General features: G+C 45.9%; 1 protein-coding gene across 2 annotated transcripts in view; it reads left to right on the top strand.

Moving 5' to 3' along the window:
• ROR2 (ROR family WNT receptor 2) overlaps positions 1 to 27,051 on the top strand; it is a 231,806-nt gene that overhangs the window by 156,139 nt on the left and 48,616 nt on the right. For both annotated transcript variants that reach the window (XM_019713868.3, XM_074330190.2), the window contains one exon: positions 15,970 to 16,047. In XM_019713868.3, the coding sequence (XP_019569427.3) occupies positions 15,970 to 16,047 (78 nt within the window). The remainder of the gene's footprint in view (positions 1 to 15,969; positions 16,048 to 27,051) is intronic.

The following is a 27,051-nucleotide window of genomic DNA, read 5'->3' as shown; positions in this document are numbered from 1 at the left end:
AATATCTGGAGTATAAACGCCTACCTGTGGAGTTTTACACAGGGACCTTGTTGATTTGAACAGATGGCCACATGGTACAGAAGTTCTGAGGTTCCGTGTGCACCCTGGGCCAGGCAGGAAGCGCCTGCCTCCCTTTCCAAGGAGGAATGTGAACATTGGTCCTCCATGTCAGTTCACCATTTTTGAGTGAACACTGGTTTTGAATCTTTCATAACCTTATTAACCATTTGAATTTATTTGCAAACCCTTCGTGTCCTTCAGCTCTCTGTATCGGGTTGTGGGTCCTTTTCTTATTCATGACCAGAGCATTTCACTCATGGTTTCATATTATATGCTTAAGTCATTGATCAGCCAGAATTCACTTTTTCATGAAGAGTAATAGAGTTTCGGTTATGGATTCATTCCCATTTAGTTGGAAAAAACCACCCTGTCTATAATCACCATTTCCACATATACTTGTGTCATTCCTGGATTTTCAAATTGTGTCCTGTTGATCTGTCTGTCCATATAAGGTTGATAGTAATGTCCTCACTTTCATTTCTGATTTTAATAATTTGAGTTTCCTCTTTTTCTCTTGCTCACCCTAGCTAAAAGTTTGTCAATTTTGTTGATCTTTTCAAAGAACCAACTTTTGGTTTCATTCATTTTCTCTATTGTTTTTCTATTCTCTACATCATTTGTCTCTGCTCTTTATTCTTTCTTTTCTTCTGCTGGCATTGGGTTTAGTGTATTCTTTTTTTAATCCCTTAAGGTGTAAAGTTGTGTTATTGATTTGAGATCTTTATTAATACAGATATTTAAAACTATAAATTTTCCTTTAACCTTTACTTTAGCTGTACTCCATTAGTTTTGTTCTTTTGTGTTTCATTTTCATTCATCTCAAAGTATTTTCTAATCTTGTGATTTCTTCTGTGATTCATTGGTTATTTAGGAATGTTTTGTTTAATCTCCACGTATTTGTGGATATCCAAAATTTTCTTCTGTTATTGGTTTCTAATTTCATTCTGTTGTTAGAGAACATACTTTGCATGATTTTAATCCTTTTAAATTGATTAAGGCTTGTTATATGGCCTAGAATATGGTCTCTCCTGGAGAATGTTCCCTATGAGCTTGAGAAGAATGTGTATTTTACTGTTGGGGTGGAATGTTCTGTAGTGTTAAGTCTAGTTGGTTTGTAGTCTAGTTGGTTTTTTTACGACTTCTGTTTCTTTGCTGATCTGCCTACTTTTTATATCCATTATTGAAAGTTGGGTATTAAAGTCTCCAGTTATTATTGTTAAATTATCTATTTTTCCCTTGATTTCTGTAAGTTCTTGCTTTGTGTGTTTCGGGGCTGTGTAGTTAGATGCACGTACGTTTATGGTAGATTGATGGGTTGACTTTTTTATCATTACAAAATGTCCTTTATTTCTAGTAATGATTTTTGTCTTGTAGCTTATTTCATCTGATACTAGTATAACCACACTAGATTTCTTATGATTGCTGTTTGTGTGATAGATCTTTTCAATCTGTGCTTTTGAATATGAGGCATATCTCATAGACAACAAATACAGTTGCATAATTTTTTAAATCCATTCTGCCAATCTCTGTGTTTTGCTTTGTCCTTTTAACTCATTTGCATTTAATTTAATTACTGATAAGATAGGTTTTGCTTATACCATTTTGCTAATTATTTTCCAAATGCCATATCTTCTTGTTCCTTTTCCTTGCTTCCTATTTTTATGTGTTATATTGATAGTTCCTAGCATACTTTTAAAATTCCTTTATATTCTCTCTCTCTCTCTCTACTCATGTGTGTGTATGTATACATATACATACATATATATGTATATATAATTTTAAAAATTATTTTCTCAGTGGTTTCCATGAGGATTACTATTACTATTTTTTAAATACAGTTCAGATTATTACTAACTTAATTTTAATAGCAAACACTTTGCTCCATTATATCGCTCTTCCCTCCCCTCTTTTTTTAATTATTTGTGTTGTACAAATTATATCTCTATATGTTTGAAGTCCAGATTACATCTTTATTTGTTTTAAATCCATCAACACAGTTTTATGATTATAATTTGTGTAGTAGTCTTTTAAAACAAATAGAAGAAGAAAAGAGTTACAAACAAAAATATGTTTGTATTGTCTTTCATAGTACCCATATAGTTACCTTACTGGTACTCTTTTAGTTCCTATATGAATTAGAATTTCTATTCAACATACTTTATTTCATCTTGAATGGCTTTACTATTTCTTTCTTTCTTTTTTAAAGATTTTATTGGGGAAGGGGAACTGGACTTTATTGGGTAACAGTGTGTATTTCCAGGCCTTTTTTCCAAGTCAAGTTGTTGACCTTTCAATTTTAGGGGTGGAGGGTGCTGTTCAGCTTCAAGTTGTTGTTCTTTCAGTCTTAGTTGTGGAGAGCACAGCTCAGCTCCAGGTCCAGTTGCCATTGCTAGTTGCAGGGGGCACAGCCCACCATCCCTTGTGGGAGTCAAACCGGCAACCTTGTGGTTAAGAGCCCACTGGCCCATGTGGGAATCGAACCGGCAGCCTTCGGAGTTAGGAGCATGGAGCTCTAACCGCCTGAGCCACCGGGCCGGCCCCACTTTACGATTTCTTACAGAGTAGCCTGCTAATGACAGATTTTCTCTTTTTTTGTTTATCTGGAAGTGACCTAATTTCTCCTTCATTTTTGAAGAAGAATTTAGCTGGATATAAAATTCTTAGATGTCTTTTTTTCTCCCAACACTTTTAATATGCCATCCCACTGGGTTTCTGATGAAAGCCAGCTTTTAATGTGACAGGATTCCTTCTCTGGGATGAGTTCTCTTGCTGCTTTCAAGATTCTTTTCTTGTTTTTCAACAATTTGTTTATGATGTGTTTAGGTGTGTATCTCTTAGAGGTCATCGTACCTTGAATTCCTTGAGTTCCTTAAGTGTGTAAATTAATACTTGTTTTCAAATTTGGTAAGTTTTGGTTTTTATTTCTCCAAATAATGGTTATTATTTCTCTTCTCCTTCTGGATTCCCATTGTGTATGTGTTGGTAATCTTGATAGTGTCCCATGGGTCTCTTAGACTCCGTTATTTTTCTTCATTCCTTTTGTTTTCTTCTCTTCAGACTGGATAATCTGTAGTCCAGTAAAGATATTAAATTGTCTTCCAGTTTACTGATTCTTTCTTCTTCTAGCTCAAATATGTTTCTGAGCCCACCTAGTGAATTTCAGTTATTGTAGTTTCAACTGTAAGTTTCTATTTGATTCTTTTCATTTCTGTCATTTTATTGATGCTCTCTATTTTGTGACATAAAGTTGTTGTAATTTCCTTCAGTTCTTTAGATATTGATTTCTCTAGTTCTTTTAACATATTTAAAATAGACTTGGCCCCTTCAGGGACATTTTCTGTTGCGTATTTTTCTCTTCCCCCCCACCCCTTCCTGTGTATGTGGCATACTTTCCTATTTCTTTGCATGTCTTTGTAATTCTTTGTGAAAAACTGGACACTTTTGATAATAATATTTTAACAACTCTGGTAGCAAATCCCTCTACCCTTCAAAGTTTGTTGTTGCTACTGTGGTTTTTTAAATTTTATTTTCATTTTGGTTTTTGGTGGTCTTTTTTTGTTACTGTTTGTTTAGTGGCTTTCCTTCATTAATTCTGCAGGTTCTATATTCCCTATAATGTGTGCCCACTGAATTATGTACTATTTTTTAAACTTGTTTTCATTTCTTTTTAAACCACTTTATTGAGGTATGATTGACATTCAAAAAGCTTTACATATTTAATGTATACAACTTGATAAGTTTGGGTACAAATATACAAGGCCTGATAATTAAGTTCACAAACTTATTGCAACAGTGTTGCTAACCTTTTTTGATATCAGAGGGATTCTTCATTATGCATTTGTACCAACTGCACAAACAGTTAGCCATGTTTACTATTTAGAAGTGCTGAAAAGGCTGCATGAAAAAGTTCGACAACCTGAACTTTTCCCAACAGTTCATGGCTCTTGCATCACGACAATGCACCAGCTCACACTGCACTGTCTGTGAGGGAGTTTTTAGCCAGTGAATAAATAACTGTATTGGAACACCTTCCCTACTCACCTGATCTGGCCCCCAGTGACTTCTTTCTTTACCCGAAGCTAAAGGAAATATTGAAAGGAAGACGTTTGGATGCCATTCAGGACATCAAAGGTAATATGACGACAGCTCTGATGGCCATTCCAGAAAAAGAGTTCCAAGACTGCTTTGAAGGGTGAACTAGGTGCTGGTGTCGGTGCATAGCTTCCCAAGGGGAGTGAGCACTTCACCAAAGGTGACTGTAGTGATATTCAGCAGTGAGGTAGGTAGCACTTTTTCTAGGGTGAGCTCTCAGACATGACTGTCCGAACTCATACATCTGTGAAGCCATCCCCATGGTCTCTGCCATAAACATATTCATCAGCTCCACAAGTTTCCTCCTTCCCTTTTTATTTATTGTTATTGTTGTTGTCATTTCGTGTGTGTGATAAAAATACTTCACATAACTTTCTTCACATTTTTAAGCCTGGATTCCTGAGGAAGGGGGTCCCATCTGAGTGAGTTGAAGTGTGTGGTTAGCCAGTCACTGCTCAGGAGATTTTCTTACACACCTCACTGCATGTCTTGCACCTTTCCCAGGGGATCTAATGAGAAGGCATGCAGTCAAACTTCACCCTTAGCTGTCACTTCCCAATTGTGCCAGAGGCGAAGCACTGGTGTCTTCTCCTTTCCCAGGTCTTTCTTGGGCATGTGCATAGCTTTCTGTGTAAGCACAGCCTTTTTGATCTTGGAAGTACATTGGAGCTTTTGACGTTCCCTGTGGTCCTCTAGTTCTCCCGGATCTCCTTTTGAATTTTGGGCTGGGCTCATGTTTACTGCAGTTGTAGTCACAGCGTTAGGTGGCTTAGGTGTTGCCAGTAGTTTGTCACTGTTTTGGCAATGCGCCAGGATCAGCTGCCACCTGCCACCCTTCCCACAGCCCATCCCCAGCCTAGCTCCAAGTCAGATCTATTTCCCAGGGTGCTGCATGGCCAGAAAACAATACACGATGGCACTTCTAACAGAGTGTCAGATCCGTTGGCTGTCTGCAGGGCTGTAGGGGAGAGAGGGACCTTGACTACAACTGGTGTTAAATGACCTGCTGGGTCACGAGGTTCCTTCCTTTTTCTTGGGTGGGTGATATTTCAGTTTGTTCCGTGGCTCTGGTTAATTCCCCGGGGTTTGACATGGTGGGTTGTCATTGCTTTTTGTACCTGTGTTTTAGAGGGAGCGAGGCATCTTATGCCACCTTTCTGCTGGTGGATTCTGCAGCGTGCCGCCTGCGAGCCTGGCTGTGCACATAGCAGAATGCAAACTGACACGCACCCGCTGGAGGGTGTCAGCAGGTGGTGCGTTTTATGGTTGAGTGACATGGCACAGTTTTAAAGTTGCGAAAGTTTCTCTTTATTCATTCGGAGTGGTAAAGATGCCTCTGATGTTGAAAGGGCACCTTGTCGGAGAAACTGGAACACGGGGTCTGGCAGAGCTCCTGGGACATCTCGAGGAATCTCGGGTCTGAGAGCAGTGGGGTAGTGTTATTTATGTCACTAGGTTTGGAAGAGGAGGAGGAGCGGGGCCTAAGCAGGTCTGAGGGAGCCGAGCTGTGATGCTGTTGTCTGCCGCTGGGACAGGCGCTGCCAAGAGGCCATGAGGAGGCCGTGGGCCCTGTCCACAGCTGCACAGTGTAAGCCCTGCCCTGGCCTTCAGAGAGTGAGCTGGAACTCAGGACTTGCCCTAGAACATAGCACTGCCAGTGTTGGCCGATTCCTCACGTGGTTGTGCATGCACAGTTCCAGGTGCTGCACACGTGGTGGTTACCCAGAGCTGCCATCACAGACCTCCCTCTTCTGATGTGAGACAGACAGGGAGCTTGGGAGAGGATGCAGCATGGGACAGGGAAGGCCACCTGTGGGCCTGACATGTTTTTAGTAGGGTGTCCATTGATTACGAGCTACCATGAGATCAGGGAGCTGCAGGGCTGAGAGGTGAGCTCCAGGGGAAGAGCCCTCCAGCTAAGGGGACAACCGATGCAACCCTGGAGGGAGAAGGGGCTGTGATTGTTGCTGAGGGTGTGACGGGGGTGGGAGTACGGGGGGAGGAGGCCCCAAGGGGAAGTCAGGAGGGTGCTGTGCCTGTGTGGGGTAGGGCCAGACAGAGAAAACTGACTGCCTCTCCGAGGAGGTGGAAGGTGCTGAGCACAGGAACATTCATTCATTCATTCATTCATTCACCAAACCAGCAGCTAATAGGCCGTGCTCCCAGTGCTGGGGAGAGAACGGTGACCAGACAGAACTTCCTGCTCCTAGGAAGAGGACACAGAAAAATAAATGAACAGATCAGCCCTTGGAAGTGTGAAGGGGAAACACAGACGGGAAGCAGGCCAAGCGGCAGGACTGTGCGTCATGAGGCGGGAACAAGGTCAGGTGGGCCGAACCTAAGGAGGCAGCGTATCATGGGAGAAGGATGAAAGAGAAGACATGGGTTGGCCTCGTGTAAGTGTGTCACTGGGCCACGCCAACTGCCTGTCTCCTGCTCTTTCTTGGCCATCACCCCAGGGGTTACCAGGCTCTGGCTCTGTCACCGCAAACGTCTCTGCCTGTTTTTGAATTTGATGTTAATGCGATCATACAGTACAGGCTGCTTTGTGTCTGGCTGCTCCACTCCGCCCTGCGCTGTTGAGATTCACCCTGCTGCCTGTCCCAGGGGACAGTGTTTGAAGCCCCTTTTAGAGGCTAAGTGTGGTTGCTGCGTGGAGGTCTGTTGGGGGCTGTTGCATGATCCCCCAGAGCTGGGGGCTGCTGGGACCGGTGTCAGGAGGGCTGGCTGAGGAGCCTGGGTTCCGATGCATTTCGAGACAGAGCCAATGGCAGCTGCTGTGGACTGGATATAGGATGCGAGGGTGAGAGCGGGAGCAGTGGAAGCGAAGTGGGATCTGTGGTCTTCACCTGTGTGAGGCTGGGGTCAGATTCAGGATGGTGGGGCAGCCGCAGGGGAGCTGCTGTGCACCACAGCTGGCTGTGGGTTTGCACACGTCAAGCATGGTATGTCTATCACATGCACAGGCGGAGATGTGAGCAGGTCCTGGATTTCTGAGTCTTGCTTTCTGTGGAGAGGATTGGCTGGAAAGGTGCATCTGGGAGTTGTGGCCATTTTGCTGCCATTTAAAGCCAGGTTGTCCAGGGAGAAAAGAGAAAGCGAAGGGCAGCTTTTGCAGTGCCACGCCTGGTACACTTCAGCATTAGAGGAGCAAGAGTTGAGGAGACACTGCAGGGAGACCCAAACATGTACACTCGAGTGAGAGGCGTAAGGACGACTTTGTGTGTCACGTGGGAAGCACTGTGTAAATACTGACAGTTTCATGACCAAAAATGGTCTCACACCCTGCTCCACACCCAACCCCGGCATCTCTCCAGGGCTGGCAGGCTGTGGGGGACGACGGCTGGAGTGGCAGTGCTGCAGCTATTGTGAGAAAAAGGAATGCCACCTGAGAGGAGGGGCCGGGGAAGGTGCCATAGCTGTTGCTGGAAACTTGTGGAGAGGAAGCTCAGAGGACGGGGGTGTCCCCATGTCTGTTTGAGGGCAGCCAGGGGGGCTGTCTTGAGAAGGACGGACGTGGGTGCTCAAGTCATTAGCACGTTGCTGGCAGTTCTCTGCAGCATCTATTTATTCTCAAAGCCTCTGTTTATTCTTTCTCACCGAGGCTTTCTCTGTCTTTGTCAGTCTGTACCACACAGTTGCAAAATTCACTTTCAAATCAGCCTTTATTATAAAGAAGCTTTGAAGATAAATAACACTACCTGGCATGGGTTGTATTTGTGTCTCCCCAAAATAGACATATGGAGTCTTAACCCCCAGTCTCTCAGAATGTGACCTTATTTGGAGATAGTATCTTTAAAGAAGTAATTAAGTTAAAATGGGGTCATAAGGGTGAGCCCTAATCCAATATGACAGCTGTCCTTATAAGAAGAGGAGATTGGAACACAGACACACATAGAGGGATGACCCTGTGAGGACACAGGGAGAAGACAGCAGTCTACACACCCAGGACAGAGACGTCAGGAGAAACCAGCCCTGCCGACACCCTGAGCTTTGACTTCCGGTCTCCAGGACTGCTGTTTAAGCCACCCAGGCTTTGTTACAGCAGCTGTAGCAACCTCATACACAGACTGCCTTTGAAAAATCACTGTCACTACCTTTGATTATGACAGACATTTGCCCCCATTTGTTTCCATGAAGTCAAGGTGGTCACTGCTGACAAATCTTCTGTTTTTAAATGTGCCAACGTTTGACTCCCAGTGGGGATGAGAGCAGCCTCTGGCCACACAGGTTGGACATAGACTCCAGGTTGTTGGAGACGGCTGCAAAACGTCAGAGCCCCTTCACCGTCAGAGTTCTCCAGTCCACCCTGAGCTCCAAGGCTGCAGCACGTGTAGCTGAGGCCTTTAAAACTCTTCTCTTGAGCAAACAGAAGGTAACTTCCATCATTGCCATGGGACAGTACACAGTTTAATTCTTTTTCTAATAAGGGCCAGTTATTTTTTAATGACATCCTTTCCCTTCTCACCTTTAATGAGAAACTTTCCAGAGAGTCAAGGTGAAAAACTGATTCCTTGTCAGAGTACGTTCGGAGTACTCGCTTAGCATTTCCTTTTGCTCTTTTTCTGCCAGTTTTGCTGCACTAATAAGCGGGGACATCAGGAAAAGCAGCCCTGGAGCTTGGGTCCCAGCGACGGGAGGTGGGTCCTGCCTTCCCAGCCACATTGTGGTGGGGCGTCCGGGCCTCCTGGCTGTGCCGGGGTCCTGCAGCCACTGCCAGGGGCTGCAGGTGCTGGGAAAGGGAGGAGGCTGGTTGGTGGGACAGCCTTGCAACCCCCTCAACCAAGTGTTCCCTGGGCCCTGGCAGTGTGGCCTTTGTGGAGGCACTGGGGGCGCTCAGGAACAGGTAGAAAGAGCATTGTGAAGCAGCACTGGAGAGAGCTGGCCTGTGCACAGACTCACTGGGGGTTAGGGTATTTTGTTCCAGAAGTGAACTCAGGGCAGAGGTTAAGCTGGCAAGAGACACTGGCCACTCCATTCGCAGGTTTTTGGGTTTCACATCATATGTCCAGAGCAGAATTAGGCGACCCTTCAAGAATGTGGAACCAGAGGTTGGTAGTTACTCAGCTCAAAGTTAGAAGTAATGAAATAAAAAACTACAAACTGGTAAGACGACTGCTGATGAGGTACTGGCAGCTCACCTCGAGCGCTGTGTGGTTTTCTAGCTGGCCCTTAGGACATGTGGGGTAACGTTTTAATGAGCGCATTCCCAGAAACATTATCGAGTCTCCCTACAGTTGACATACTTTCTCTGGCTGGTCTCCCAGGCTAATGGGCTCACCTTGTAGGACTTTATTCTGTGCTCATTTCCAATTTTTTTCCCAAGTGTTGCATTTCCAGCATCACGGATGTTCTTGATTCGACATGTTGCTGAGCTAAGTGATTGCTCTGGAACATGTGCCCGACATTTCCAATTGCGAGTGTATGTGCTATCTCAGTGCTCGTGCAGCACAGCTCACTGTGAAGTCCGTGCCTGCCCTTCCAGAGGCCCTGACCTGACACATTCACCATTCCAGGCTGTGGTCTCACCGTGTCCTGACTGCTGTTCCTTCTCCTGTCCTGGAAATTACAGCTTTTCATGAGGACACCAGATCCAAGAATGCCTATCTTTAGCGAATAAAAAAATATCCTCCCTAATTAAAAGGAGATTGCTTTGAAGTTGTCCAACTATGCCGGAGACTGCATCTCATTAAATCACAGCAAGCGTACTGATTCAGATCAACAGGTAGAGATTAATGGATGAACATTCCAAATAACAAAACCTTTTTAAGAGAAACACAAGTCAGAACTACCATGGGCTTAAATCCATTTACTCACATTAGTAAATTTTTGCTTAATAGTGTATCTGGTCTTAATGAGAAAGCTCGTACGTATTTTAATACTAGAGGAAGAACCTGGAAATCAGAACAGATTCATAAGCACTTTGCAGATATAAATTCCTCTTATCTTATTGATGCCATAAATCAAGACGTCACATGGGAAGCCCATGTTGAGAGAAGGTCTGCAGGAGACTTTTTTTGGTGCATGGTTTCTCGTTATCAGAATTTGTACATGTTTGTGTGGCACAAACACTCTCACGATTGCAGGCCCGTATAAAACCCTGACTACTTAATAAGCCCGTCAGCATCAACTAGGAGTCTTTTCATCAGGTCGTTCTGCAGACACCAGCTGACTCAGCCCTGAATATACAGGACAGTGATAAGTGCTGCCCTGGAGATGCCCTATGTTCCAGGTGAAGAGCTAATATCACCATGCCATGCCAATAAATGTACGAGTCAGCTCAAAACCCAGCATTCCCCGAGGTGATTAAATTTCTGCGTCTTTACTGGCATGCTATTGAATATCCTGTATTCTGTCTCGTGAATCTGTGTCATATTCCGTTGATGCAGTTAGCACTCTGCCTGGCCCAGGGGCTGTCTCCCATGACTGCCCCATGAAGAACGAAGGGTGTTTAGAGATACACTCCTTTTCTACAGCTCTTGTCAGCCCTGTGAGCCTTGGTTAAGGGCTTAAACAACGTGATGGAATGTGTAACTATTTTTCAATAAACTTTTGACTCTAAAATAGTTTCAGATTTATTTCGCTCAGCATTACACTCTCAAGATCCATCCATGTTGTCACAAATGTTCCTATATCATCTTTTCTTACCGCCGAATAGTCAGACAGAAAAAGCAGAGAACCATGTGATTTCACTGATATGTGGTATATAAACCAAAAGCTACAAAAGAACAAGACAAACAAATGAGAAACAGAAACTCATAGACACAGAAAATGGTTTGGTGGTTGCCAGAGGGTAAGGGGGGTGGGGGGTGGGGGGTGGGAGATGAGGGTAAGGGGGATCGAATATATGGTGATGGAAGGAGAACTGACTCTGGGTGATGAACACACAATGGGATTTATAGATGATGTAATACAGAATTGTACAGCTGAAATCTACGTAACTTTACTAACAATTGTCACCCCAATAAATTTAATAAAATAAAATTTAAAAAAAAATAGTTTCAGATTTATAGAAAAGTTGTGAAGATGTGCTGAGAGTTCCCATATGCCTCATATCCATGTCCCTGAGTGTTGAACCTTACATGGTATGGTACATGTGCCATAACAAATGGGCCAATATTGATACGTTATTCTTAACCTAAATCCGTAGTATTCATATTTCCTTAGACTTTACCTAATACCTTTTCCATTTCCAGGGTCCCATCTGGATTACCACATTGCAGCTAGTCCTTGCCGCTAGGTTTTCAGAAGTGTCATTTGGACATGGATCAAACTGTACATTTAATGTATCACATTGCATTGCAACCAGCCACACTTAAGGGCTTGTTTCATATTAAATGTTCTCCTTTCTTTAAATATGAAAACACTAATATGGAGCTAATAAATCACCACTGTCTGATTGGTGGTATCAAAGGTATGAGTTTCTCCAGTAGCTTTATATTGTCTCCCTGTGTGTGTTTTTATAATGAAAAATCACCCACGTCCAGTGGGAGGAAAGTTAGAGCATCATAAATTGGACACTCTTGATGGACAAATGGCATTAGTAGCACACCTTTAGAGCTTTACCAAAACGAAGTACACATTACTTGCTCTGACTAGTAACCTCATTTTCAGAAGAAAATAACTACATCCTGAGGAGTTAGGGCAGACGAGTCTCCTCTTCAGAACCATTCCTGTCTGTAGGTCTCCCCCATATCCAGTCAGCCAGTCAGCACCAGGTAGACGCAGATGGGCCTTTGTGTAGAAAGCATGAGTGTGGCCGTATGGGAGATGCTGCTGGGCTTACACCACCTTGCACCAGCCGGCAGCTCAGCTAGCTTGGCAGTGATTGCTCAGGCAGGTCATGGGGTTAAGAAGGTGGAGAGAGATGGCTTGGCCAGCCCCAGTGACATGCAGAAGCTATGTGTTCGTCAGGGAGCAAGCAGACGGCATGAGTGCCATTGCTGCACCCGTGATGGTAGCCCCTGAACTGATGCAGTCCTTCCCTAACCGTCCGTGTTGCGAGCCTCGCCTTGTTGCAACAGGATGGGGACACTTGCCCGTCTCTGCTGAGTGAGACTTTCAGCTTCTGAAGCCTGGTTGCTCTAGCTTTTTGCCCAAGTTCTCTCTGTTCCCTCCTTTAGTCACCTCTGAGTCTCAGATGCTGTGTCCCCACTTCCTGTTCTACCTGGGGAGCTGGAACCTCCCCAGAGCCTGTGGGCAGTGGTGAGATGTGCTGATGTGGCACTGAGCGGCCTCCTTGGCTCCTAACACAGCCTGTTTCTACAGGCTTCCTTTACTTCCTTACCTAGTTATTTATTTATTGCTACTACCAACATGAAATTTTAAAAATCTAATCATAAAATTGCTGTTTGTTCAAAAGGCCACAAGTTGTATGATTTCATTTAGATGAAATATCCAAGATAGATAAATCCATAGAGATAGAAATCAGATTAGTGGTTACAGAGCCTGGGGGGGCGAAGATGGGGGCTGCTAATGGGAACAAGGTTTCTTCTGAAGTGATGAAATATTCCAGAATTACATTGTGGAGATGGTTGTACAACCTTGTGAATATACTAAAAACCACTAGATTATAGACTTTAAAGTGGTGAATTTTATGGTATGTGAATTATGTTGTTTAAAAATCTGATGCTTGTTCATTATAGACATGTTTTACAATAAAACAAAAGAAGAAATTTAAATTACCTATATAATTCCAGATATCTAATGGTGACATTTTGATGTGTGTGTGGCAGCTTTTGTTTTTGTTTTGTGTTTATTTTTTTCTTTGGGTTTTGTTCTTAACCCTTTTTAAAGTCAGGAGGAAGCCCATTGCCCATTGGAATCTGCTGAAACACTGCACCCTGTTCTCACTTGTCCTTATTCCCCAAGTTCAAATATACCCATTACATTTTGCTTATAACTTTTAGGAGATCCGTATTTTGAATGAGGACAACCATTCTGTGCCTGAACTTTATGCAGTGTGGGAGAATGACACTTTAAATTTCAGACTATAAATGGTGTCCAGTTTCTCAGTTACAGTGCAATACCAGGACCTAGTTTTGTTGAAACTTAAGGTGTCGGTTCTAAGGACCGTGGCGATCCGGCATCCTGAATTTATTCACATATTTGACTTACGGAGGAAATGCACTGGGCATGAGCCTTTGGATGCTTTCACACCTAAGTCCCAAAGCTGGGGGTGGGGGTTGCTCTGGTATCAGCCTACTTAACACTTGACCTGTTTTCCCAGATATGTAGACAATACTCTTTTGCTCAAATACCAAACCATATTTTTACCTAGGATAATGCTTGAGGCTGCAAGAAATGAAAAATCAAATTCCAGTATGACCAGCATAAACTATGCAAAGAGAATTTTAATATCTCCATTGTCAGCAGTGACTTTGCGTGTCTGGGTGGGGCTGACATCTGCTTATGAACCAACAGAAGCATTTGGATCACCTCCGGCTTCTCTCACACAGGAGTGTGCTCGTCCGTGCCCAACTCCATGGCGTGAAAATACTTAGGCTTCGAATTGAAAGCTGCCTTGGAAGAGCTGGGGATCTTTTCCATGCCTGAATTGGGCTAATGGCGCTTATTTTTCTTCAGGGTGTATATTTATTTGACTGTTTCACACCATTTATCAATTTCTAAGCAGTTAATAATTTTTATGCCTCTTTCAGATGTGTGTATATAGTACAAGTGTGTTTGATTTCCTGTGGTCTCTCTACATTTAAACAGTGCTGAGTGATGGTATGTGTAACATGCCAATTTAAAATTTCAAACCCAAACTGAAGTCTTTAATTCTTTAGCAAAAACCCGTTGACTGCCTTGCATAGTGTCTGCTTGTCTCTTCTGCAGCAGCCCGGGATTCTGTCTAGGTTTTAACGCTCGGACTCTCCGCGTCCTGGGCATGCAGCCCATGCTGTCCTTCAGCTGTTTATACATGTTGAGAGAGATTAAAATATATACAGCGACTAACTCGGGAGAATGGTCTCATTGCCACAGGAGAGCTGTGTGGTTTGGGGGAGTGGTTTTAGAGAATAAAGATGTCACTTCTGAATGGTAGATTAGGAACCATTTTTTTTATGTTTTATGAAAGATGACATGGGAGAGTGGCTTCCGACAGGTGGGCAAGTTTGTACTAGCAGAAGTGATAAGAACAAGGAACCTTCCAACACTGGATGTGAAAAGCCATAGGGCCATTCAGAAGCAGTCTCCCCTGTGGGCTTTTGGGAACTGGGCTGAGCGTTAAAGATGCTGCAGACCCGTGTGTCACCTTGTGCATCCCGTGAGGTAGGCACCAGAGGTGTGGGGAGGACAGGGTTAGGTCTGGTGCCCTTCAGTGTAAACCAGCCAGTGTTCACTGAGCTGAACAATTTGACGAATCTTGCCTGCCTGATTCTGTCTGGAAATCACTTGGACGTCATTTGTAGAACTTGGCTCTTCTGAGCAAGGCCTCATCATAAGAGGGGTCTGAAATGTCTGAGTTATTTGTTAGTTCTTGTCTCTCATTTAAGAGGGACAAGTGGGGTGACCCAGTATTGAATTATAAACCGGTTTTGGTAGACTTTTGTAAAAAAAATTGTGATAAATACACATAACACAATTTACCTTCTTAACCATTTTACTTGCACAGTTCAGTGACATTAAGTATTCATACTGTTGTGCCACCATCACCACCTTCCATCTCCAGAACTTTCTCATCTCGCAAAACTGAAACTGTCCCCATTAAACACTAGCTCCCCATTCCCCCAACCCCTGGCAGCCACCATTCTGCTTTCTGTCTCTATGATTTTTAACTGCTCTAGGTTCCTTATATAAGTGGAATCATACAGTATTTGTCTGTCTGTGACTGGCTTATTTCACTCTGCATAATGTCCTCCGGGTCCGTCCATGTTGTAGCATGTGTCAGGATTTCCTTCCTCTTTAAGCTCCTTAATATTTCATTGTGTGTGTGTCCGATTCATCAATAGGCTTTAGTGCCATAAACCCAAATTCATCCAGAAGACATGTTGTCAGAACCACCCCTTGACTTCACCATTTCCCACCCTCCACCCCCGGCCCGTAGGGAGACCCCGTCAGGGCCACAGTCCCAGGTGAAAGTCTGAAAGTAAAAGAGAAAGGGACTGGGTTGGAATATAGGGAAGGGTCTATGTGGGGCCCAAATGGTTTTCTAGGGTATCATATACACCTGCCCCTCCTGCCCCCAGATTTGGGACGGGGCCGCTGTGCTCATGCTGTATTCCCAGTTGAGCCAACCAGATCTGTTTTTGCCCCTGGTGTTTCTGAGTTTGGGGGTGGGTGCTCCCACGGACACAGTCTCTGCGAGTTGGGGTTACTATTGCTGTAAAGATGAGAACTTCTGTCCTTACAGCTGTGGGTAGGTCATCCTTGGCCTCTGGCTGCAGGTGGGTCTGGGGCCGAGAGGGAAGTGAGCTACTTAAGAAATTTTCCAATTCTGAATGTATTGAGAATTACCAGGGGCCTGTATCTGGAGGGAAACCTGCTGCCTGGCTACAGAAGTTCTTTGTTTTGCCAGCCAGTGTTTTAACTTCTCACCCTCCCTGAAGGACACTTTCAGTCCCACATTCGCTTCGTCTGCTCTGCTGCAAACCGTTTGCAGTTGGCCATGCTTGGGATAAACAAAAGACCCACATTTACTTATAATAAATCTGATGCTACAAAAGCCCTCTAGAAGTTGCCATAAGGCCTTCTCCCTCTAGGTTTTCTATAAATAGAGGGCGGTTTTGCTACAACACTGCTGTGTTTGCATGAGAAGCACAGTGAAGGCCCCTGACGTGGAATCTCATTAACATGGATACTGTGTTCTCTTGCCAGGGGAAGCGGAGATTCCTGATCCAAATGACCCTTTGGGACAAGTGGATGGACATGACAGCCCCATCCCAACTCTGAAAGGTAAATTGAAGTGTGCTTTTAATGCAAGTCTTGGGCAGTGTTTTCAGAGTGCCTTGTAGAGAGGCTTGCAGTGTCTGCCATTTCTCCTCAAGGCTTGGCCTGTGGGCACTAATGGCTGGGTACCCTGGGGTCCTGCCCCACTGCTGGGCGTGGTGACACGCCTGCCTTCATAGCTCTCTCGATGCACTGATGAGGCTGGTGAGGGCTGGGTAGGTGCATGGCCACCGGAAGGAGAGAAGACCTTGGGAGCGGGGTCCTCTGTGGCCTGAGTATAGCCTTAGGGGCTGCACTCCTGGCTTGCCCACAGGGAAGACCTTGCCCACTACACCTCCTACTGATAAATGGCCACCGTTCGAGGTTATTCTCTCGATGTGATTGTCCAGAGTGGGTGGGTGTCTCCTCTGGGCAGGTGGCTCTTCTCCACAGGGTCACCAAGGAGCAGCCTTTTCCAGAGGTTTCAGTGGCACTGCTCACTTGGCATGTTCTGTAGGCATCTTAGATTTGTAGGGTCAATAGAACCCATTTCCTGTAATGCAGCCTAGTTACTCAAGGAAGTGGCACTTTTCTTGCTTTATCCACTGTCACCATATTGCCTTAGATCAGTGGCTTGTCAGCTCAGGCCACCATAACAAAATACCACAAACTGGGTGGCTCAGTCAACAGGAATTTGTTTCTCACAGTCGTGGGAGCTGGAAGGCCCAGATCAGGGTGCCGCATGCTCAGTCCTGCTGAGAGCTCTTTTCATGGCTTGCAGATAGTACTGTGAGCTCACATTGCAAAGACAGGGCTCTGGTCTCTTCCTCTTCTATGAGGGCACTACTTCCATCATGGGGGCCCCACTCTCATGACCCCATCTAACCCTAACCACCACCCAGAGGCCTCACCTCCAGACACCATCCCATTGGAGATTAGGGCTTCAACATGCAAATTTTGAGGGGGACACAATTCAGTCCATACCAGTTACCTCTCAGAACAGCCACATTATTTCTGCTTAACTTTGTTTTTGTTTAGCATGATTTAAAGTCCAGAAATCCATAATAGTTTCATAGTCTCCTACATATTGAGGGTCCCTGTGTCCCCTCAGGACCTGTGTCTAAGGTAGGATCTCCGGGGGATTCAGCAGCGATGACTCAAGTCATCAGCCAAGGTATCCAGAATGTACCCTTTGTCCTGAAAGGGTTTCTTGGGGTCACTCTGAGCACACCATTTGCGTAGAGTTCAGTTGTTTAAATCGAGGGTGGGTAGAGGGTCCTTGACGAGGATTTGCCCGTTTTTGCGTCAGATGTAGTAAACACACAAAGTGGTTCCCTCGTGTGACCCGACCTCACTTTAAGTTGCTTGTAGGGGAGGGCTTCTATCGGGACCCGGATGTGCCCCACCACCACCACCACCACCACCACCACCACCGTGGGAGCAAAGGCCTACGTTCTGGAGGCGTGTGCATGACACTGGGCCTTGGCAAGTGTTTCTTAGGAAGGAAGATAGTTTTTGATGGTTACAAATCACTTCTCAGAAGTCTGACTTGACCCGCAGTTCACACATTTACTGACCGCTCCTCTGTGCCAGGCTTTGTGTGAGGCCAGAGCATGCTGATGGTCAGCACAGGTGTGGTGTCTGCCTCACAGGTTGGTGTCACAGGGGAAAACTGTCAAGTGATACAATGAGGAGTTGTGGTGAGGAGCCTGGGGAAGAGATGAGGGCATGGTGTGCTGGAAGTAAAAGGGGGTGCATTGGCGTTTGGGGACAGCATGTTGCACTGAGATCTGAAGAGGTAACATTCGCTCAGAGATGGTGGGCGGGGGTGTGTCCCAGGCCACGGCCTGGCCGTGCAGAAGGCTGAGGCCAAGAGGACTGGTGCCTTGGGACAGCTGAGAGAAGGCAGGGGCTTACGGGCTGGGTGACCGAGGTCCTAGAGGCCAGCAGGGGCTAGCCTGTGGGCCGTACTGTGGCCCGTTGTCATGCGTGGGTCTTTAAATTTAAATCAATTAAAATTAAATAAAATCAAGAATCCAGTTACTTGGTCCTACTAGCTACATTTCAAGTGATCAACAGCCACTTGAAATGTGGCTGGAGGCCACTGTGATGGGCAGCACACATCTAGAACATTCCACCATCACAGAACAGCCAGCCCTGGGTGGAGCATGCAGTTTTTAGATGGCAGGAGAAAGTTCTATTTCATCCCAAGTGCCTCCTTTCTCCTGGCCCCCAGAAGGACTCTGGCCTGGGATTGGTGTGACCTGAGTCACACGCTATGAAGGTCACCCTGGAGGACTAGAGGATAATGGGGCCGTGGAGGGGCAGCTATGAGGGCGGTGGACAAACCACAGTGAAGGTCTAAAAGCCAACCTGCGGTCATTCTCTAGACTCTCACTCTCCTGTGGGAGAACATGCTGCCCCCACGTAGAGAGTGTGGGGCCTCCTTGTGGGTGGGACTGGGGGTTGCAGGGAGGGAGGAGCCGGGAGGGGGTGGCAGCTGCTCCTTACCTGGGTGTTCACAGCTGCTGTTAGGGAGGCAGTCAGCTGCAGGACTCAGGGTCCACTTGGACGGAAGAGCATTTGCTGCACGAGGGGCAGACATGCCCATGGGCTGAACATTCATAGAGAGGTGTATTCCCACATAGCCACGAGCTGCGAACATTGATAAGTCTTGTTCAGGGCCGCAGGGGGGATTCTTGGCCCTCCTTTTTGATACTTGAGCAGTGCTCTCTAAGGTCCCTGGCTTGGTTGCGATTCCATTGCCTCCTGACTTTGTTAATTCACAGGTGACTGAGCTAAAGCCGTGTGAGATTCAGTACCTATGCAGTGCTGAGCGGGTGTTTCAGGAAGTTTGCAGGCTTGCCTTGGACTTCTCTAAGGCACCCCACTGGTCAGGTGGCTGTATATGTGTGTGTGTTTGTGTCTGTGTGTGCACACACGCTTGGAAAAGGGCAGTCCACCAGGTCCTCAAATAACGTTGTTTGGTTCGGCATCATTTCGTTATAACTTTGATGAGATTCCATAGGAACACAAGTCTGGTTTATGTCAGTTAGTTTACGACAGAATTGGTTTTGTTACACATCGTTTCACTTAAAGTTACAGAACCCATCGAAGATGCTAGGTAAGGCTTACTGTGGGAAAGGAAGCAGAGAGCCCAGCAGACTGGCCTCTCGCATCGGGCAGCATGGGGCGATGCAGTGTGGTGAGTGCAGCAGTCTGTGCTGGGTTGGACCAGAAGGCGACCTGGATTGGATGGCTGCTCCACCCTCCCATCAGAGAGATGAACGGGCCGAGGGGACAGCACTCACCCAGGGAGCAGTGGCTGGACACTGATGCCACTTGCTGTCATGATTGTTGTCCGCATGTCCATCAGTTTCCAGGTATGGATAACTCACGAGTCCCTTGGGGATAGGATTGTAGTGAGCGGCTCCCAGGGAGTCTCAGCAACCCAGTTCTCGGGTCCTGCAGTGTGATTTACTCCCTTTTGGGTATGGCTCTTGCACAAAAGGGGACTCCCTCCACCCTTCATTCCTGCTCCCCCTGCCTCCTCCTCACATTCTCCGTGATGCAGGAATTGGCCTGGCAGTGCCAGACTCATTGGTCCATGCACCTTTTTTGTTTAATGAGCTGCTGAGAGTGTCACTGCCTGGCCACATTTGGTTTAAATCATATATAAAATGTAGCAATAGCTGAATGGACTGTATGAGCTATTTCTTTCATCCAAGTACCATTTATGATGCCCACACATCTGTAAAGTTGCAGGCAGTTGAAAATGGCTGGTGAGCCAGACCATCAGTGATATAACTGCTCTGCCTGAGCAAAATGAGATCTGAGAACTAGTGAAAAGCGTAAAGGCATTTGCGTTCAGATGCACTGTGCCAGTATTGAGCACTATATACATGATTGGTAGTTGGTATTGAGAGAGAGACACCAGAGCAAAAAGCCTACCTAGAAGAACAAATGCATGCAAAAGACACTGATTTAGAGCTGCAAAGGTTGCCTAAAATTTCCATATGCCAAAATACTGCCATCGTTAGGACTGCAGATGGCCTCAGGACTCCAGTTACTGTGCTGTGTTAGCATGGGAGATGGTATTTAACAGGGATTCCGTGCTCCTTGCTCTGTCAGACGCACAATGATGATGATCACGCTGATGATGATGATGGCGAAAGTGTACATTTGACCTAGAAACCATTTGCTCTTTTGTTCCAAGATCATACTTTATTTTTATAAAGATTTTTATTAAAATAGAGCTAACTGGGGTGGCTGCATGGCTCAGTTGGTTAGAGCACAAGCTCTCAACAACAAGGTTGCAGGTTCAATTCCCACATGGGATGGTGGGCTGTGCCCCCTGCAACTAAGATTGAAAATGGCGACTGGACTTGGAGCTGAGCTGCGCCCTCCACAACTAGATTGAAGGACAACGACTTGGAGCTGATGGGTCCTGGAGAAACACACTGCTCCCAATATTCCCCAATAAAATTTCAAAAAAATAGAGCTAACATACAATATTATATTAGTTTCAGGTGTACACCATAGTTATTCAACACTTATATACCTAAAGAAGTGATCACCACGATAAGTTCAGCAACCATTTGACACTGTACCATGCTATCACAATATTATTGATCCCCCCCATTTAAATTTTTCAATTAGAGTTGACATTCAGTATTATTTTATATTAGTTTCAGGTGTGCAGCATAGTAGTTAGACATTTATATAATTTAGGAAGTAATCCCCTGACTAGTACCCACCTGGTACTATGCATAGTTATTACCATATTTTTAGCTATATTCCCTGTACTTTACATCCTCATGACTATTTTGTAACTACCAATTTGTACTTCTTAATCCCTTCCCCTTTTCCACCCTGTCCCCAACCCCCCTCCCATCTGTTACCCCGATAGATCTAGTTCCCATCTGACACCATACATAGTTATTACAGTATCATTGACTACATTCCTTATGCTGTACCCTACATCCCCATGACTACTGCGTAACTAACAACCAATTTGTACTTCTTAATCCTTTTCTGTTTTCACTTACCCCCAACTTCCTTCCCATCTGGCAACCAAAATGTCCTCAGTATCTATGAGTTTGTTTCTGTTTTGTTTATTTATTTTGTTCTTTAGATTCCACTTACAAGTGAAATCATATGACACTTGTCTTTCTCTGTTTGACTTATTACACTTAGCACAATACACTCTAGGTCCATCCATGTTGTCACAGATGGCAAGGTTTAGTTCCTTTTTATGGCTGAGTAATATTCCATTGTATATATGTACCACCTCCTCTTTATCCATTCATCCATTCAGGGACACCCAGGCTGCCTTCATATCTTGGCTTGTGTAAATGCTGCAATGAACATATGGATAAGTACATCCCCTTGACATAGCATTTTGGGTTTCTTTGGATAAATACCCAGAAGTAGGATTACTACTACTTTGTCTCTTGTTATAGTCTTTATTTTAAAGTTTATTTTGTCTGGTGTAAGTATTGCTACCCCAGCTTTTTTGTTTGTTTGTTTGTGTCCATTTTCATGAAATATCTTTTTCCATCCCTTTACTTTCAGTCTGGGTGTGCCTTTGGATCTGAAGTGTGTCTCTTGTAGGCAGCATATGTAAGGGTCTTGTTTTCTTATCCATTCAGCCCCTCTATCTTTTGATGGTACATTTAGTCCATATACATTGAAAGTAATTGCTGATTGGGATGTAGTTATTGCCATTTATTATTCATATATGTATTCATCTTAAAGAAGTTCCTCTAAGGCTCCTTGTAATACTGGTGATGAACTTTTTTAGCTTTTTCTTGTCTGGGAAGCTCTTTATTTGTCCTTCGATTCTAAATGATAGCTTTGCTGGGTAGAGTAATCTTGGGTGTAGCTCCTTACTTTTCATCACTTTGAATATTTCCTGCCAATCCCTTGTGGCTTTCAAAGATTCTGTTGAGAAATCAGCTGCTAGTCTTATGGGATCTCCCTTGTAGGTAACTAACTGCTTTTCTCTTGCTGCTTCTAAGATTATCTCATTGACTTTAACCTTTGGCATTTTAATTACGATGTATTTTGGTGTTGGCCTCTTTGGGTTCATCTTGTTTGGGACTCTCTGTGCTTTCTGAGCTTGTGTATCTATTTCCTTCACCAGATTAGGGAAGTTTTCAGTCATTATTTCTTCAAATAGGTTTTCAGTTCCTTGCTTTCTCTTTTTCTCCATCTGGTACCCCTATAATGAGAATGTTAGCATGCTTGATGTTGTCCCAGAGGCCCCTTAAACTGTCCTCAATCTTTTGGATTCTTTTTTCTTTTTGCTGTTCTGATTGGGTTTTTATCTGTTACCTTATCTTCCAAATTGCTGGTTTGACCTGCTTTATCTAATCTACTGTTGAAGCCCTCTAATGTAGTCTTCATTTCTGTTATTGTATCCTTTATTTCTGACTGGTTCTTTTTCATGTTCTCTATCTCCTTTTCTATGTTTCCTATCTCTTTGTTGAAATTCTCACTGAGGTAACTAAGCATCCTTATAACCTGTGTCTGGAACTCTGTGTCTGGTAACATGCTTGTCTCCATTTTGTTTAGTTCTTTTTCTGGAGCTTTGTTCTGTTCTTTTATTTGGGACATGTTTCTTAGTCTCCCTCTTTTGGCTGCCTCCCTGTGTTTGTTTCTATGTATTAGGTAGGGCTTCTGTGTCTCCCAGTCTTAGTAGAGTGGCCTTATGTACCGGTGGTGCAGTCTTCCTGGTCACTTGTGCCGTGCACTCCAGGTGTGTCCCTTATGTGGGTTGTGTGTGCCCTCCTCTTGTAGTTGAGCCTCGGTTGCTGTTTGCACATCAATGGGAGCGATTGACCCTCGGGCTCATTGGTTGTTGAGGACTGGTGGTGACTACAGTGAAGAGTTGTGGTGCAGGGGCTGACCCTACAAAGCAGGATCTGCCTTAGCAGGGCTCTGGTGCCTGCCCAGTCCAACCCTTGTGTGTGTCGTCTTTGGATCCTTCAGCTTGTTTGTGCCTAGGGGCACCAATCCCAGGACCACTTTCATTGGGATCTCCTGCAGGTCAAGTTCAGCCACAGCCCATGCCCCACCCAGGGCCACTCGTCTGGTGCCACACAAAAATCCACAGATGGCTTCTGCTAGTGCCATGCTTGGAAGTGCCTCGAGTGGCCAAGCTGCGAACCAAGCCTGGCTGCCGCTTGTGCCAGGCTTGGGGCTACTTATTCGGAGGTACAGGGCACACTCACACCAGATGCTGCTTCCTTGGTTTCCATGAACCTTTGAGAGAACCTAGGAGAATGTAGCTTGAGCCAGGGAAGGCGGTTTGTATGACAAAGCCACTGGAAGCTGCCTGGGGTGTGCCTGAAAGTTGGGTGGGGCGTGGTCTGGAATCACCAGGGCCTGGTGGACATGGGTATCTTGGTTTGGCTAACGGTATTAGCCAGCTTGAATGAGACTTAGATACAGTGGCTGCCTGTGTCTGCAGGCCATAAAGGGAGAGGGCTCAACATAGACTCTACCAACTCCTCCGTCCAGGAGAAAGCTGGCCCTCCAGCCCTAATTCCAAGTCAGTTCCCCACCACATGTCCCTGCCGCCTCTCTAGCTGCTGCCCCAGAGCTGGAGCTCAGAGCCAGTGATTCCGTCGGTGAGTAAGTCCATGTTCAATCCCTTTAAGAGGAGTGCCTGGGACTCCAGCCACCCTCTGCCTCACTCAGCCACAATCTCTGCTGGTTTTCACAACCAGAAGTTATGAGGATGTCTCTCCCCAGCACTGAAACCCTGAGCTTGGGGTGAGTCTGGGACCGCTTGCTCTTCTGGAGAGTAGGGGGGGCCTCCACAGCCTAGATATCTCTCCTAATTTTTAATGGTCACACATAGGTGTGGGACCAGCTCTTTCCACATCTCTGCCCCTCCTACCTGTCTTGACATGGCTTCTTCTGCATATCCTTAGTTATAGGACTTTAGCTCAGAAAGATTTTAGGTGATTCTCAATGATGGTTGTTTTGTAGTTCACTTGTAATTTTGGTGTGTGTGTGTGTGTGTGTGTGTGTGTGTGTGTGTGTGTGTGTGTGGTCCTGAGAGGACGCAAGCACAGTGTTTACCTGCTGTGTCATCTGGACCGGAACCTCCAAGATCGTACTTTAAATGTACCTGTCGCACATCTCAGGTTCTGCAATGTCTGTGGGAAGTGGATAACTTCTGCAAGGCCTGTGGGCAGGTACTGATCCCACAGCAGTCCCACCATGCTGCGTGTCCTGCCTAAGGAGAGCTGCTCACCACCCTTGCTGAAAGCAGGAGGAGAGTTCCTGCTTTCATTGAAGTTATAGGTGATCTCAAACGCATTGCAAATTATAGGGCAGGAACTGATGCCTGTTCACCAGGCTCTCCCCTGCTCTGCAGCATGCTGTGTGGTGGAGCTGAACTAAGATTTCCTTGGATGGAGGAAACAGCCATCAGCAGAGGTCACTGTGTTGGCATACAAATGAAGCCTGCGTTCTCCTTTTACTGAGTGTTGGTTCCTGATTCACGTAGTGTGTGTGGACCGATTAGTATATATGTTGGGTGCATTTCTGGTTTATTCTGGAACTCTGTGTGTGTGTGTGTGTGTGTGTGTGTGTGTGTGTGTGTGTGTGTGTGTGTGAGAGAGAGAGAGAGTTAGAGAGAGAGAGAGAGAGAGAGAGAGAGAGAGAGAGAGAGAGAGAGGGAGGGAGGGAGGGAGGGAGAGAGAGAGATGTTTCCTGGAGTTTAGAGTGAGGGTCTCCAGGTGATGGGGTAAAATTGAAAACAGCACCCCAATTGCAGACACAGCATTAAGTCTGTGACTGGGAACATGGGCCCAGGCTGAGCTGCAGGGCTGGGCCCCTGCACCTCCTCACTGAATGTCCCCTGGCCCATCACTGAAACCTCAGAGAGTGTGCGGAAGGCCTGAAACATTTCCCACGTCCCTCTGGACAGAGCTCTCATATAGGTTCCAGGCTCAGAGTCTGTGCCTCTCCTGAGGCAAAGGCCATTTGTTGGGCACCCCTGACCTCCTGCCAGCTGCAAATTTGTAATGCCTGTTGCGCTCTCTGGGTTGTGGACAAACCCAATAGTGCTGGGACAAAACCACAACACACAGTAAGAGGCTTCAAAGCGTGCACAATCGTGTTGTCCAGGGCTGAGACGGGGAGAAGGGCCATGGACACATGCATGTGAGCCCACCTGGGAGAGCAGGGATGCACCCAGTGACTTCTCGCTCATTCTTCTCAGGGCCCCCCAACCCTCCTCACTCTTCCCAGTAGTTTCTGCCACCAGTGCTGCAGCTGGCATGGAGTTACGGCAGCTGGCGGCAACTGTCATCTGGCTGGTGTTGTCGATTGCTCTCGTCCCCATTGAAGTGACAGAGAGGGTAGTGATTCTTCTTCCTCAACTTGTTGGGTTTAAATACTATACTGTAACAGGCTGATTCATGTGTGCTTGTCTTATGGCTGTCCCTGAGGGTGTGTGTGTGTGTGTGTGTGTGTGTGTGTGTGTGTGTGTGTGTGTACACACGCATGCACACCTCTACCTCTGTGTATCTATGCGTGTGTGTTCATGTCCCTGTCCCTTTGTGAGGATGTGAGTGTTACCCTGTGTGTAGGTCTTGCTTTGTCTAGTTGTCTCCTTTCTGCTTTGTCCCTCTGTTCTTCCTCAGTCCCTCTGGCCCTCTGCACTAGCTTCTGAGGGCTGTCATAAAAATGCACCATAGGCTAGGTGCCTTAAACAATAGGAACGTATGCTCTCACAGTTCTGGAGGCTGGAAGTCTCAAATCCAGGGGTCGGAAAAGTTGGTTCCTCCTGGAGGCTCTGAGGAAGAAAGTGTCCTGTGTCTCTGTCCTTCTATTGCTGGCAGTCCCTAAAGTTCCCTGGCTTGTGGCAGCATCACGCCACTCTCTGCTTCTGTTGTCACATGGCCTTCTCTTTGTGTCTGCATCCAAATGTTCTTCTTATAAGGATTGGAGTAAGCCCCCCACCATATGACCTTATCTTAACTTCATGGCATCAGCAGTGACCCTATTTCCATATAAGGTCCTCTTCACAGGTTGCAGGGATCAGATCCCAGCATCCCTCACAAAGAGACACAGTTCACTGCTCTGTACTCTTCTCCAAATGTGCACTCTTAGGCACTTTTCTCCACCTCTCAGGTTCTTTCATTTCATTTTCCCCTGTTTTCCTCATTTTTTTTCTGCTTCCCATTCTAATCTCACACCCTCTTCTCCTGCCCTTATTGCTCTCCTGCTGAGCACCCCACCCCCAATTTTATACGACTGGTCCTGTGCAGACCACTAGACAGCTCTGCGGGAGAGTCTGAGGGGGAGTGCCCCACTGCCATTGCCCCGTCTGATTTATTGCCTATAAATACTTCCCCCGAGAAGCGCAGCTTTGTGTCCTCTCTGCGGCTCTCAGGGCCTCCTAGTCACCTGCCCTTCCAGGCAGGTGGTCTGTTTTGTTTCCCACCAATCTTAGCCCTGTGACCCTGTGACCCCTCATAGATAAGTCTTCCTTATCTCCCTCCCAGACCTGTCAGTGTGTCCTGGTTAACAAACAAACCCTCAAACACCTAAGTAATCTGACCAAGTTGGTGAACATGTGCACTGTCTATAGGGATAAAAAAATCACTCAGCGTTGATCCGACTGTGAGGCAGGAATGGTGTCCCAATCACAGGTCCTCCAGTGCCGGCTGCCACTGGTGTCTTCATGCTTGGACTCAGCTCCACCATCCAGAGTTGGAGGTGAGCAGAGAGCTGGCCTGGGTGGCAGGGAGATGGAATCCATCAGTCAGTTGTTCAAGTTACTCTGCTGTGAGGAAGGGGAACCTACTGGGGCAATTCAAAGGGGACACTTGTGTTCTCCTGTCTGACACTGTGCAGTGCTGACTGCATCCAGGGAGCTGAGTTCTCTGTTGCCAGGCCTGGCTCCTCTCAGCCTGCTCAGTCATGTCTGAGGAGATTTGAAGTAGCTCTCGAGGAAGCCATCATGAGCTATGGGAGCTTAGCAATGGGTGGTACAAAACCCATATTTTG

The sequence above is a fragment of the Rhinolophus sinicus genome, chromosome 16 (genome assembly GCF_057876585.1).
Source record: "Rhinolophus sinicus isolate RSI-liver-muscle chromosome 16, RSI-T2T, whole genome shotgun sequence".
Classification (NCBI taxonomy): Eukaryota; Metazoa; Chordata; class Mammalia; order Chiroptera; family Rhinolophidae; genus Rhinolophus; species Rhinolophus sinicus.
The sequence above is the reverse complement of the archived record's forward strand: the minus strand, read 5'-3'. Positions and strand labels throughout refer to the sequence as shown.